This window comes from Protopterus annectens, chromosome 1.part2 (genome assembly GCF_019279795.1).
Source record: "Protopterus annectens isolate FY-2018-M chromosome 1.part2, PAN1.0, whole genome shotgun sequence".
In the NCBI taxonomy this organism is placed as follows: domain Eukaryota; kingdom Metazoa; phylum Chordata; order Ceratodontiformes; family Protopteridae; genus Protopterus; species Protopterus annectens.
In genome coordinates this window covers 473,688,687-473,703,869 of record NC_056727.1, presented here as the reverse complement: position 1 = coordinate 473,703,869, position 15,183 = coordinate 473,688,687, and the positions used below count along the sequence as shown (strand labels likewise).

The following is a 15,183-nucleotide window of genomic DNA, read 5'->3' as shown; positions in this document are numbered from 1 at the left end:
CCCTGTTCAGGCAGTTCTGGACTTCTTAGCAGAGATTTTTCATGCAGGCTCCTCTTCTTCCACAGTCAGAGTTCAGTTGGCTGCTATTTCTAATTTTCATGTTGGGATAGCAGATCATAATATTATGTCCCATAGGCTCTGCAGGGCCTTCTTGAAAGGAATTTTCCTACTAAAGCCTCCAATCAGGAATCCTCCTCCTCAGTGGGATCTAAATTTAGTGCTGACATCCTTGATTCTTCCCCTTCGAGCCAGCTGTTTCTTGTTCCCTGAAATATCTTTCTTGGAAAACTTTATTCCTAGTGGCTATTACATCTGCCAGGAGGGTGTCTGAACTTCATGCTCTTTCGGTTCGACCCTATTTGATTTTTCACAAAGACAGAGTATCTTTGAGAACTAATCCATCATTTTTACCTAAGGTCGCTTAAAAACAATCTGAATCAATCCATTGATCTCCTGTATTTTTCCTAACTATTCAGATAGAGCTGAACAAAAGCTACATTATCTTGACGTCCACCGTCAGCTTAGATATTATTTGGACAGAACAAAACATTTAGGAAATCTGATCAACTTTTTGTTTCCTATGGATAATAAAAAGGCCTTCCTGTTTCTAAAGTGACTTTGTCCAGATGGCTTTCTTCGTCATCACTGAAATTTATACGATCAGGGGAAAACAGCTGTGCTCAAAACCTAAAGCACATTCAACTAGGAGTTTAGCTACTTCTACAGCTTTTCAAGCTAGACTGCCTTTGGACACTATTTGTGCAGCGCCACTTGGGCCACTCCTCACACTTTTGTTTCCCATTACAAATTGGACTTGGCCTCCAGGGACAGAGCCAGTTTTGGCTCTACAGTCCTCAAGAGTTTGTTCCATTGAGCCACCCAGGATAGAGGTGCTAGGACGGGTCCCATCAAGCAAGAATGAAGGCGAGATTGACAACTTAACATTAAGAAGTTATGTACCTACCATAACGCTCCATGTTAGTTGTCTTCTCTTCTTTCTTGCGACCCTCCCTCCTTCCCCCTGGCCTGGACAGACCTTGTATAAGAAACTATTATGCTAAAGACCATTCAAACCTGGTCCTTTTTCCATCTGTAAGTTTCTTCTTCCTTTGGGAAGTATATTTATGCTTGGTGTTATTGCCCTTTTGTCAACAAACGAGATCTGGGTACTTCCTGCCTTGCATCATGGGATATGGGGCTGCCTCGAGCTGGTAAAAGGAGTTCTCGAGCTAAGGCAAGTGCCGAGTCGGAGCCGAGGGATCAGCTCCGAACCCATCAAGCAAGAAAGAAGGCGAGAGAAGACAACTAACATGGAACGTTATGGTAGGTACATAACTTCTTATTATACGTTTATCTTTTGTATTGTTATCAATGACGGGTGGTATAGCTTATTTCGTTGGTAATTGTTAAATCTTTTATGTTATAAGTGAGTAAAATCATATCTGAAATAGTTTACTTCATTTGATCTTCAACCTGTGGGAATACAGATCCGTAGCCGATCCGAGTCTGCCAAGATTACTAGCATCATCTCCGAGCTCCAGACTCCTCCACTTACCCGTAATACACTTCCCTTGCCTTCCATCCCCAAACCTCGTTTTCCGCGATTTGTGAAACATCGTGTCTCTAGAGCTCCAGCTAGCAGGGTGTTTTTTGGCTGTAAGTTTTTTAAAATATTTTGTTAAATTAGATGTTTTAGATTAGTGTAGGTACCCTTTCTCCCCTCCCATCGCTTTGGTGTTGTGTGTAGGCTTGTAGTAGTTGTTAGTGTAGTTTGTCTGTGGTGCCCCTCCCCCCCTTTCTAGTCAGTGTGGTGAATGGGTTTTTGTTAAATCTTTAGGAAGAAAGTTTTTGTTTGTTTCTTCTCTTTCTTCTTGGATATGGCTGAAAATCTCATTTTTAACCGATGCACAGTGTGTGGCCATAAGATCTCCCCAACGGATGGCCACACTCTGTGTGTATTGTGTTTAGGTGTGGCCCACCTCAATGTTGACTGTTCCATTTGTGCAGGGTTCAACCCCCGAGCTTTGAAGGATAGAAAGGCCAAGTTGGCCCTCAAGGGGCTTCATCCTGCCACTGATCCTCCCTCCTCGTCCTCTGCTTCAGTCACTTCGGCTGCCATGACTGCCTTGTCCTGCTTCTCTGCCTCTGACCTCTCCTCCCTCTCAGGCTAGGACTCAAAACACCCACTTCTAAGCCTGTGGTAGCGGAGCAGAGGAGATGTAGAGAGTGGGAGAGAGAGTCTAGGATGAAAAAGAAGAGGAAGAGGTCTCCGGATCTCTCATCACAAAGCAAGTCTGCTTGGATCTGTGACTTCCCTCGGCTCCGGTCTCTGAGGTTCTCCCCGGAGCCGGAGGAGGCACGCCTAGTCTCCCGGGCCTCGGCTCCCCGAATGGCCAGGTCGGAGTCTGTGGCCTCGTCTCGGTCGACCCATTCCCTCTCAGACATGGATCTGGGTAAGATGATGCACTTTATCAGTACACAGATCCAGATGGGGGTCTTGCCAGCCCCCCCTCCCTCAGGAGGGGACAGCTCACTTCCCTTTTTTAGCCTATTACTCCTTCCCTGATACGACCTTTGGCTTCGGAGTTCTCTGATCCGAGGTTAGCCTTGGCTGGGGCATCGGCGCCTGCTGTCCTCGCATCCTCTATGCCGGCAGCTGCCTGGAGCATCTCTGATCCAACCAGTTCAGATTCGAGCCGCTCTCGGAGCCCGAGCCTGGAGGTCGGATCCGAGGGAGTGGAACCTTTACCATCGGCTCCGACATTGCCGGTCCAGGTTCCCTCTCTCGGAGCTCCTGCCACTTCGGGTCTGGCTGCAATTCTTTCATCGGACCCGGGGAGACTGGCCTCCTTATTGGCTTCACAGGAGGTCTGCTTTTCTTCGTCGTTCGATGTGGTAGAATGGGTCCTCTCCATCAGATTGAGGCCCCTGACCATCCCCTCGTGCTCCACCTAGACCTCCTCGGCTCTGTCTACGGTCCATGTCTTACCAGAGGTTCCCCCAGAGGAGCAGATGGCTTGTGAGCACTCCCTAGAGAGCCCCACGGGAGATGTGCCTCGCAAGCATACGTGTAAGAGGAGGCACTTGGACTCCCCTGAGTCCCTAACAGAGGGCACAGACTTAGATGAGGGGGAGGGCTCCCCAAGGTCACCTCCTGACGATATCTCCTTTGGAGACATCATGGAGATTCTGCACCAGCGGGGAGGTTGGTCTTGCCCCAAGCCCTTCTCTGATGAGTCTGTGTTTCTGGAGTCCTTTGGCACGGGCCTGTCTACGTCTTGGGTACCCCCCCCCCATGGATCCTTTAGTGGATTTGATCACCTCGCGGGTGTGGAAGGAACCTGATACCGGCAACCAATCCCCAAGTACCCCGATAAGGTTTTGAGTCCCCCTATAGACAGGCCATCCTGGAACAAGGGCTCCCCAGTGGATGCCATGGTGGTAGCAGCAGCCACGAGAGGAAACTATCTCAGGAAAGTTTCTCGGTCCACCCTCCTGACCGAGAGTCTCGGATGATGGACCGGCTAAGGAAGTGGGTGTATGCTTCAGCTATCTTTTCAATAAGGGCGCTGAACTACTTGGCCCATGTCACGAGACTCCAACGCGACCTGGTTAAGGAGTTGGAGGAGTCTCCACCCAAATCCATGTCGCAGGAGGACAAGGCTTTGTTCTCCGCAAAAATGGCCATTTCGAGAGCAGTATCAAATACGTCCATGCGACTCCTCTCCCATGCAACGGAAGGTGCAGCTAGGGTGGCTGGGTCCAGCATGTCCTTGAGGCATAACGCCTAGCTCAGGTTGTGCCAATTTACCGAACCCTTTAAGGCATCCTTTGCCAATGCCCCTTATGACGTCTTGACTCTGTTCGGTAAGACCGTCAGGGAGACGCTAGTCCAGAGTGAGAAGGACGGGAAGACACTGTTTGCCGTCAGGATCTGCTTCTCTAACCCTCAAAGGTCTTTTTCCCGGAACCAGAGAGGGCAAAAGAAGATTTGGTTCCGAAAGTGTCTGTATTCCAGGGACACTCAGGGCTCTTCTTACCCCAGAGGCAGAGGGGGACAGAATGGATGCCGGCCCAGAGGCCGAGGGTGTCCGCAAAACTTCAGGTCTCGAGAACCTTTCTCAGACAGACTCGGGGAGCAACCCTGAGGGGTTTCCTGACTGCTCTGCTCTGGAGGCAGTCTGGGGACGATTGTCCTTGCACCCAGTGGCATGGGAGTCCATAACAACAAACCTCTGGGTGCTGCAAATCATATCCAGAGGATATTCTATACCCTTCGTGGGTTCTGCAACACCTCCCAAACTCCTCCCGGATGTTCCACCCATGCAAAGGGAGGCAGCAGCACAGGAAATTTCCAAGCTGCTAGGAAAACAAGCCATCGAAACCGTCCCCCCAGATCAGTCTGGATTGGGCTTCTACTCCAGGTTCTTTTTGGTGCCAAAGAAAACAGGGGACTTAACTCCCATTCTGGACCTCTCTACCCTGAACCTGTCAGTGGGCAAAGAAAAGTTCCGGATGGTCATACTACAGTCCATCATGCCGTACCCACAAGAGAGCGACTGGATGTGCTTGTTAGATCTCCAGGATGCTTACTATCACATAAAAATGCACAGAAGCTCCAGGAGGTTCCTCCGCTTCCAGCTAGGGGCCAATCATTACCAATTTCGAGCCCTACCCTTTGGTCTCACCACAGCCCCCAGGGTGTTTACCAAAGTGATGGCGGTGGTAGCGGCTCACCTGAGGCTTCAGGGGATTCAGGTCTTATCCGTACCTGGACAATTGGCTCTTCAATGCTCCCACCAGGCATCTACTTTCCCAAACCAGGGACTACTTCATGGCACTTGCCCTGAGTTTGGGTATCACAATCAACACATCCAAATCTCTACTAGAGCCTGTACAGGTGATAGACTACATTGATCCCAGGATAGACACACTCCAGTGCAAAGTGTTCCTGACCTCGGAGAGAGTTCAAAACCTTAGGATGCATGCCTCCCTAATTTACCATTCTCATCTCCCGACAGCGGAATCTGTATTTGGGGCCATAGGCTCGATGGCGGCGACCGTAACTCTCCTTCCATGTGCCCGACTACACATGCGGAGTCATCAGTGGACTTTTCCGGTTCAGTAGTCCCTGTTGGATTTACCACTAACTTATTCTATCCACCTAAGTCAAGTGTGTTGGTCATCCCTCATATGGTGGATGAGCTCTCCGGACATTTTGGAGGGACAACCCTTCGTTCCAGCCTCGGCCCAAGCCACAGTGACCACGGATGCCTCCCAACTCGGGTGGGGGGCATGGTTCGGGCAGGAAAGTCCAAGGTCTGTGATCCCCCATAGAGACCAGTTTGCATATCAATGTCCTAAAGACGAAGGTGGTCCTTCTAGCATTGCAGGCCCTTCATGCCTTTCTTCCTCTGGGAACAATTGCTATTCAATCAGACAAACCTGTTGGTAGTCTGGTATATCAACAAACAGGGAGGGACCAGATCTTACCCCCTTTGTTGCGAGGCCATGAGAGTGTGGCAATGGGCGATCTCCACCGGTCACTTTCTTATCACAATGCACATTCCGGGACAGTCCAACATTCTTGCGGACAGGTTAAGTCGGACCATTCTGATGCCTTACGAGTGGTCTCTGAATCCGTCAGTAGCGGAACAAATCTTCGGTGAGTGGGGTCAGCCTTGCTGCAATTTCTTCGCATCTCCTTCCAACGTGAAGTGCAGCAGGTTTTTTGCTCTGGACCCCCCGCCGGGGGAGTCCCCCAGAGATGCTCTAGTTCATGCATGGCCTCCCGGTTTTCTGTATGTTTATCTGCCAGTCCCTCTCATCCCGAGGTTTCTGCAGAAAGCTTGTCGACTGGGCAGCAAGGTGATCCTTATTGCCCCATTCTGGCATCACCAGGTATGGTTTCCCTTCCTTTGGTCTCACCTTCTGGCTCCACCTTGGATCCTAGATCCCTTTCAGGATCTGATTTCACACCCATCAGGGATGCCTCATCCGAATCTGGACAGCCTGAAGCTCACGTCTTGGCTGCTCCAGTTCCCGTGATTGCTAGGACTCCCGGACTTTCTTCCTCAGTTAAGTCTCTTTAGGTAGCTGCTCATAAGTCTTCAACCATAAAAGTTTATCGCAGCAAGTGAAAACGTTTTTCCTTCTGGGCCTCTCAGAGGGGTTTAGATCCTTTCACAGCTCCTATTTCCGCTATTCTTGATTTCCTAGCTGAAATTTTCCAGCACGGAGCTAGTTCTTCTACTGTCAAAGTTAAATTGGCTGCCATTTCTCATTTTCATATGGGTGAGAATTCTGCATCCTTGGCATCTTCTAGGCTGTGTAAAGCCTTCATCAAAGGCACCTTTTTGCTACGCCCACCCCGGTCAAAGATCCTGTCCCCCCGTGGGACCTTAATATGGTCCTCCAAGCTCTGGTCGCCCTGCCTTTCGAGCCTGCCGCTACTGTTGATCTAAAATTTCTATTGTGGAAAACAGCTTTTCTGGTAGCCTTTACCTCTGCTAGGAGGGTTTCGGAATTACAGGCCTTGTCCATAAAATTCCCGTACATGATTTTTCATAAAGATAGTTTCCCTTTGAACCAGTCCATCTTTTCTTCCTAAGGTAGCATCACCAGTCAATATCAATCACATGATAAATTTGCCTGTGTTCTTTCCCAATTTTACCAGCAAGATGGAATACAAACTACACATGTTGGATGTTCACAGACGGTTACAATTCTGTTTACACAGGACAAAAAAATTTCGTAAATCTGATAGTTTGTTTCGTTCTGTAGACCCTTTTTGGGCAAACCTATTTCCAAGGGTCACGATAGCTAAATAGATTTAGTCATGCATCCTGCAGGTCTACAAAGGCATGTCTCCTCCAGGTCATGTTAAAGCTCATTCCACTACCATGGCTGCATCTGCAGCTTTCTGGTCTAGGGTGTCTGGATGACATTTGCTCGGCAGCTACTTGGTCCTAATCTCATATGTTTATCTCCCATTATAAATTGGATTTGACATCTAGAAGGAGCGCATCCTTTGGCTCCAGGGTGGTCCTGAATATCCTTCCATGAGGGCCACCCAGGAGTTTAGTAGCTGGGGACTCTGTCCCACAGGTTGAAGGTCAAATGAAGTAAACTACTTCAGATAAAGAAGTTATGTACTCATCGTAACGTTCCATCTGAGTAGTTGTACTTCGTCTTCAACCATCCCTCCCTCCTTCCCCTGGACCTTGTAAGTTCAGCAAACTCTATACTCTATCTGGGGATGGAAGGCAAGGGAGATGTATTATGGGTAAGGGGAGGAGTCTGGAACTCGGAGCTGATGCTAGTAATCTTTACCAGCTCTGATCCGATACGGAACCGTATTCCCACAGGTTGAAGACAAATGAAGTACAGCTACTCAGATGGAACGTTAGGTGAGTATATAACTTCTTAATGCCATATTTTCATTTATGCCACTACTAATGTATCATTTGTCATATTTTATCCCCCCCCCCGCGAATTAAATATACCAACTCCAAGAGTACTTGCACTACATTGAAGAAAAGGATAAACACCCACGGCATACCCACATCTGCACAAGAACAACCCGGTGGAGTATGCACGTACAGCATCGCCGTTCTGTTTTTATAGTGTTGCTACTTACGAAAAGAAAGTAATTTATTTTCGGTTGTGTGCCATTTGTTCTTTTAAAATTACATTTATTTGCAGTTTCGGGAAAGTCATCTCTGTTATTTCTGATTCGATAATATGGGATTTCGAACATTTCAGGTAGACCCATGTATACAGTGTAAAATATATATATATATATATATATATATATAACTGTGGTGGTGGTGCTGCAGTAACGTTGTCTCCTCACAGTAAGACGTTGTCCTGTTCGATTCTCAGCTAAAGCGTCTTGTGTGTGGAGACACGCGTGAATGGGCGTACCTTCGTTGAAGGTTGTGCGTCAGAGCTGGCAACTCGGTACGTAAAAATCTACTGCCAATCATTAGCGGACTGGAGTTCCGCTGTGGCGACCCCTAACCAGGAAAAGCCGAAAGATACAACAATATATATATATATATATATATATATATATATATATAATGTGTGTAAATGGTGAACAGTGTTGTACACAAAGTTAGAATAAATAGACAAATGTGATATATGGGAGTCTTGAAGTGTAGTAAATGAAATACCAGGTACTCTGAGATATGAAAAGTGATTTTTGTCAATTTACTGGGCACAAAAAAGCTGAAGAAATAAGTGAGTTCCTCTGTTTCATAGCTGTGCTGCCTTCCAAAAGACATGTCTCATGCAGTTTTCCTTACTAAGGAATATTTGACTGAAAATTATGGCTGATAACCAAAGTCTACTTATGCAAAACAATTTTAGTACATATATTTGAATCTTGCAGCAGTGATACTGTTTTTCATGGTCTGTTATGGTGAGTTATCAAACCGCCTTCCTGTCTGCCTAAACACCATCTTGGTTCTCCCCTGAAAAGAGGCCAAGAGGCCACTAGCCTAGTGGACTTTATCTGGTCAACAAAAGATAATTAAAATGCATAATTCTTAGCCTTTCTTGCCTCCTCTTTTTTTTTTTTTTTTTTTTTTTTTTTTTGTAGTACTTACCATTCCCAGCTTTTTGGCTCGAAGTGCTTCTACGTCTCATTTCTGGTATTTTTTCCAGTTTTGCAAACTGTTTACCTGCTGTTCTTGGTTCTAATTACCGAATTCCTAAATTTATTTATTTTTTTGTCTGAGGCTTTGGCTATTTTATTTTTTTTTTTCTATTTTGCTTCCCTGGTGGACAGAACTAAGACTGAAGGTAGTATACTGCCACCTTTTGGTCAGTATCCTCTCTAGCAATGGTTTTCTCATCTTAAAACTTATCTTCTGGAGTTCTCTGTACCTTCCTTAAATATGTTAAGTTATAAATGAGGATTCTCAAGCAGATCTGCAGTCACAGTGAGTGTATAATTGTTCTTTCCTAAATCTGACAGCTTAAAATATTAGTGTTTTAGCATGCTTTAAGTGTCGACAGTAGCTTTCTTAAAAATGCATACTTTTGTAGCATACTGGATTGTACTTTAACTTGTGGTATTATTTTACTTGCTTTTTAGAATAAAGAATTGCTGGATCTGAGTAAATAAATAGTTTTCATGAGTTTTTTTGTTAAACATGAATGTGAAAAATGCTTACAATTTACAGAGGATTTCTAATTCTGAGGATATTTTTTTTTTTTTTTACCAGATGTTCCTCATTTGAGGGCAAAGCCAGTTTATGTTTCTGTGGTGCGTAACAGTGAACATGTATACAGCACAAGAGATCAATACATGGAAGCTCGTGTTTGCTTTATTAAGTGGCTTGTAACTTTCTTTCTGGAAAAGAAGTACATTCCAGCAAATCTGAACACTAAAAATGGTGAAGTGCTACCCAAGCTTATCCAGGTAACTTTGGGAGCATGTGTATTCTATTTATAGCCTACTACTCAGTTTTTAAATTAGTTATCTAATATATTTTGAATTGATGCTGATAGTGAATCAGTTGAAAAATATCTGTTAGTGCTAACAAAATAGAACACTTTGCTGTAGTTACAATGAGCATTTGGTTGAAGGAGCATTTCTCCCCGGGCCTCTGCTGAAAATTGGCTCGTTCCAAGTCAGACTTTCCCAGTAAACAAATGTTAAATACATGTTATGGCATTGCAAGTTTGTGGTGAATTATCAAATTCAGGATCTCACATTACCAGTGCATTAAACCATCACTCAAAAAACTGACAAAAAAACAAAAAGATACGACTGCAGAAGAATAAACCATAAGTAAATAAAATAAAAACTTCTTACCAATGCATCAGAAAAACATCAGGTGAACCAGTGATTAGTGCTTTCATTCTTTATTAAAGTGGTAAGAACTTCTTCAGAAATGAAAAACAAAGAAATGTCTATGTTATATCATAGTGAAAAAAGCAATAAATTGTTGTCAACAGCTAATAGGATAAATGCATGACAGTAGTTAAAAAAGTCTTTTGTAAACAGAATTATTTAACTCCTTTAAAAACCTGTAACCAAAACAAAAAGGGTTAATGCAAATGCAGTTGTCAAGGTAGCCAAGGTAGTTGCATCTTAAAATTATCTGGCCCAGAGAAGGGCACTTCTAATATTTAAACTCTCATTAAGGCCAGGGTAGGAATCCGCTCCCAAATGTAGCTGCCATTTCAGTTCTTGAACATTAAGTTTAGTATCACAGTTCCCCAAAGTACAAATCAATTTGTTGTAACACAATAAATTTAAAATTGGACACACCATTACAAAAATATACATGTTTGGCCTGAGCATTTTTAGTCTCCCTTGCGAATAGCCGCATTTGTTCCCTCCTGCCATGTAACTGATTTCTTTTTAAATTCACTCAAGGTCTGAACTTTATGTGCATAGAGGAATTTTGTTCCATAGCCTTACTATGCAGTAGGGCTCAAAACTGCCAATTTTCTTGATAATGTTAATAGTTTAGTAGTATTATTACCAGATCTTGTTACTCTTATGTGTGCAATGTGGTCCCAAAACTCTTAGGGTTATTCCCAGGACTCTCAGGACTCGCCCTCCCCCAGAGGCATAGGGGGATTCAACAGATGCAGCCCTAGTGGCAGAGAGGGGCCAAGGAACCAAGGGTCTCTGGATTAGTTCCCAGACGGCCCCGCGCAGCAGCCCTGAAGGGTTGCCCAGCTGCTCTTCTTTGGAGGCAGTCGGGGGTCTAATTTTGCTACACCCAGTGGCCTAGGAGTTCATCACAGACAATCTTTGGGTGTTGTAAATCGCATCCAGAGGATATTTTATCCCCTTCACACAGAGACTACTCCCTCTCAAACACCTCCTGAATGTCCCACTCGCGCAAAGGGAGGATGCAGCAGTGGAAATTTCCAAGCTGCTCGAAAAGCGAGTCATCCAGTCTGTTCCCCCAGACCAGTCCAGATTAAGCATCCATTCCAGGTTCTTTTTAGTGCCAAAGAAGACGGGGGACTTAAGACCGATCCTGGATCTGTCAACACTGAATCTAGCAGTTGTCAAGGCAAACTTCCAGATGGTTACACTTCAATCTGTCCTGCCCTTCTTGCAGGAGAATGGCTGGACGTGCTCTATGGACTTCCAGGACGCGTACTAACACACAAATATCTCGGAGGTTCCTCCACTTCCAGCTGGGGGCAGTCATTACCAGTTCAGAGCACTACCCTTTGGTCTCAACAAAGCACCCAGGGTGTTCACCAAACTCATGGTTGTGGTAACAGCTCACCTGCAGCTGCAGAGCTTCCAGGTCTTCCCCTACCTGAAGATTTGATCCTTTCTGCCCCCTCCAGGCATAGACTTTGCCAAGCAAGGGATTCCCTCTTCCAGGTGGCCCACCATCTGGGCATCGCCATAAATTTCAACAAGTCCCTGATGTTCATTGTGCATACAGCTGCAGTAATTACAGATGGGGTTCTCTGCCGTCAGGCGGGTCCTCGGTCGGCCGAATTCCAAAGTCTAGGTCTGGCGTCGGTTGTTGTCGCTTTCTTTCCTGACGTCAGTGCGACAGGGGTATATAAGACACAGCCGACACCATTTTCTTCAGTCTTTTTTGCCGCGCGGTGCCCGAAGCAGAAGCAGTTCGCAAGTGCCGGTCGGCCAGCTCCTGAAATTACAAAACTTTGGAAACTGAAGTCTTCTTTAAAGCTAAGTACCCCGTTGGGGAAACTCTTTTTGCCTCAGACCGATGTCAGACAAAGTTAACAATTGTATTTCTTGTGGGAAGCAAATACCGCATAAGGATTTCCATTCCCTCTGCATACCTTGTTTAGGCCCAGACCACGACGTCTCGGGCTGTCGCTTTTGCGCTACTTTCAATAAACGCACTATTAAGCATCGGGCGGAGTTCGCCCAGCACTTTTTTGGTAAAGCTTTTGATTATAAAATGTCGTCGGAGACTCCGACTACCGTTTTGTCCAAAAAACGCAAGGACAAAGACCGACACACTAGGTCCGCGGTCTCCACCGACACCACGCCAAAACTGGCTACACGTGGTCCGTTCTCAGCGAGGCGCCTACGCAGCCCCTGACTACCGACGACACTTCTCTGGCGGTGTCTTCTGTAACCGAGACCGCAGGTGCCTTGGCCCATACCCAGACTACAGCTACCGAAGCCACTGTGAGTGTTGAGCCTCCTAATGTGGACAGGTCCACTTCCACCCATGGTGTCTTTAGACCCTCATCTTCCTTTTCCATAAAGGCCTTTACTAAGTCCAAATCAGCCATGCATCCCAAGAGGCCTGTTGCACAGGGCCCATCTCCAGGCCCCATGCCTAAAAAGCAGATGCTAAAAATGGCTGAGGATTTAATTACTCTTATCAGGGGTTCCCAGCCCCCTCCAGACAAGAGACCCAGAGTGGAGAAGATTCTCCCTCTTCTGACCAGGGTTCCATTATTTCAGAACATTCTGATGAAGAGGAACACTCGTACTCCCCTTTTGAAGATTCTGATGCAGAGCAGTCCATTCCTTCTGTATCTCCCCAGAGGATTTTTCTTTGGGGAAACCTTGCATACCTTGAGGGAACACTTCCATTGGGAAGGCCAAGACTTTTCTTATTCCAAGAAAAGACTTAGGGAATTTCTTTTGCTACCTCAGCACAGACCTCTGGCGATACCTCCTGTCTTGGACATACTTGATGATGTTTACTCGGAGGCTTGCCTTAATCCGGATTCCCTGCCTCCTGCCCCAGTCAAGCCTGATAGGTACTACAGAGTTCCTAACTCTCACCAATTTCTTTACAAAAGCCATAATGCTGACCCTGAAACCATATCTCAAGGCCCCAAGGGAATGAAGGCCTCTACTGCTAAGAATCCACTACCTTCGAAAAGAGAGACTAGAGCCTTAGAAAGGTGGGGAAAAAAGGTATATACCTCGCCACCCTAGCCATGAGGGCCTTAAATTGTCAGTTCCATATGCTTAAATATCAGCAGTTTCTGTTATCACAATTAAGGAATAAAGTGTCACAACCTGAACAACCAGATTTGAAGGAGTTGCAGGATATGATGCATAGTGCAGAACAAGTGGGTAAGCACACCTTACAATGTGGCTATGATGCTCTAGAGGCCTCAAGTAGAGCTGCGCTTACAGGATCAGTCATTCGTAGGCATGCCTGGCTTAGGGAACAAACCTTGCCTGATCATGTTAAAGCTAAACTACTAGATGCTCCTTTACAAAAGGATTTATTATTTGGTACTAATGCTGAGGAGATACCGGAAAATGGAAGAAAAAGCTAAATCTATGCAAACTGTCAAAGCTTTTCTACAGGTTCAACCACCACGTTTCAGCAGAAATTGGCCTTCAAAAAACTGGTCCTTTCCAGCCACGGACAAGCCCCAAAGAGGTAGATACAGCTGCACAAGGGGCAGAGGACAATCTCAAGGATCATATAGAGGCAGACAATGGCAAACTCCACCACCAAGAGGTGGCGAAGACAGTGCACAACAATACAGGAAACAAACCCAATGACTTTCCCCTTTTCATGCCAAGCAAGTCTCAGCTGGCAGCACCCTTGGGAGGAAAGCTGGCATCATTTACAAGAAATTGGCATATTATCACAACAGACAAATGGATCCTGGACATTATAACCAGAGGCTACAGATTTCATTTTCACACTCTTCCAAAAATGAGAGGCATGCCGAACCTGCCACACAATCAAAGGGCAGAGGCTCAAATACAAATTTCAAAGCTCATGGACATGAAAGCTATTCAAGAGGTACCTACTCACGAACAAGGTCAAGGTTTTTATTCCAGACTATTCCTGGTACCAAGGAAAGGAACCGACTGGAGACCCATTTTGGACTTATCCATCCTTAACACATTTCTACTCTTACCAAAATTCAAGATGCTCACCTTACAGCAGCTTCTTCCCATGCTGGGCAAGGAGTTTTGGCTGGTAACGTTGGACCTCAAGGAGGCATACCTGCATGTCCCAATCAGACAAAGCTGCAGAAGATACCTCAGATTTCTTGCAGGTTCAATCCACTATCAATTCTCTGCATTGCCCTTTGGCTTATCTACTGCGCCCAGAGTATTCACGAAATGCCCGGCATCAGTAAATGCCTACTGCAGACTTCAAGGGATACAAATTTACCCTTATTTGGACGATTGCCTGATCCAAGCGGACAGCAAACACATACTTCTGGAACATCTGGCTTATATAACACGGTTATTGAATTCTCTGGGATACACAGTCAACAAAGAGAAATCCAGGCTAACACCATCTCAGAAAATAACTTTCCTGGGTGCCAACTTGGACACAACCACCCAAATGGCCTATCTTACGCCAGAAAAACAGGGGCAACTAACTCAGTACTTCAAAATACTAGCAAATTGTACCAGGCTTACTGCAAGGAAAATCCTGCAGGCTCTGGGCTTCATGGCATCTTGCATTCTTCTAATCCCATGTGCAAAGTTGCATATGAGGAAACTTCAATGGTACCTAAAAAAACCTATGGTCTCAACACAGCCACAGTTTGGAAACAATAATACCAATAATCCCATGCTTGCAAGAGGAATTTCTATGGTGGGCCCAAGCATGCCAAACAAACACAGGTCTACCATTCTGCAAGTCTCTAGCAAATCAAGTCATCACAACAGATGCCTCAGACTACGCCTGGGGGGCACACATGACAGACAGGTGCATTCAGGGCAAATGGTCCCAAAAGGAAAAGCACCTTCACATCAATCAAAAGGAAATGCTAGCAGTGATAAATGCAATTACAGCTTTTAAGGACCTCCTGCATCCAGGGCAGTTATTGGTAAGAACAGACAACACCACAGTAATGTGGTACATAAACAAACAAGGAGGAACACATTCATACCCCCTGTGCAGGCTAGCCATGTCACTTTGGAACTTGGCTCTGGAATGGCAAATCGAACTTCAAGCACAGTACCTGCCAGGATTGGAAAACACGCTGGCAGACAATCTAAGCAGAAATATGACAGACCCACACGAATGGAAGTTGCATCCTCAAGTGTTCACAAAGATAATCCAAGCGTGGAGAAGGCCAGACATAGATCTCTTTGCCTCCCACAGAAGTTATCAATTGACAAAGTTCTGCTCAAGGACCTTCCATCCAAAGGCCTGGAGAGTGGACGCCCTTTCTTTCAGTTGGGCAGCACGGACAGTTTACACCTTCCCTCCT

General features: G+C 45.7%; 1 protein-coding gene across 1 annotated transcript in view; it reads left to right on the top strand.

Moving 5' to 3' along the window:
• RALGAPA2 (Ral GTPase activating protein catalytic subunit alpha 2) overlaps nucleotides 1-15,183 on the top strand; it is a 4,189,194-nt gene that overhangs the window by 646,086 nt on the left and 3,527,925 nt on the right. Inside the window, exon 9 of the mRNA XM_044060158.1 lies at nucleotides 9,234-9,430. Coding sequence (XP_043916093.1) covers nucleotides 9,234-9,430 — 197 coding nt within the window. The remainder of the gene's footprint in view (nucleotides 1-9,233; nucleotides 9,431-15,183) is intronic.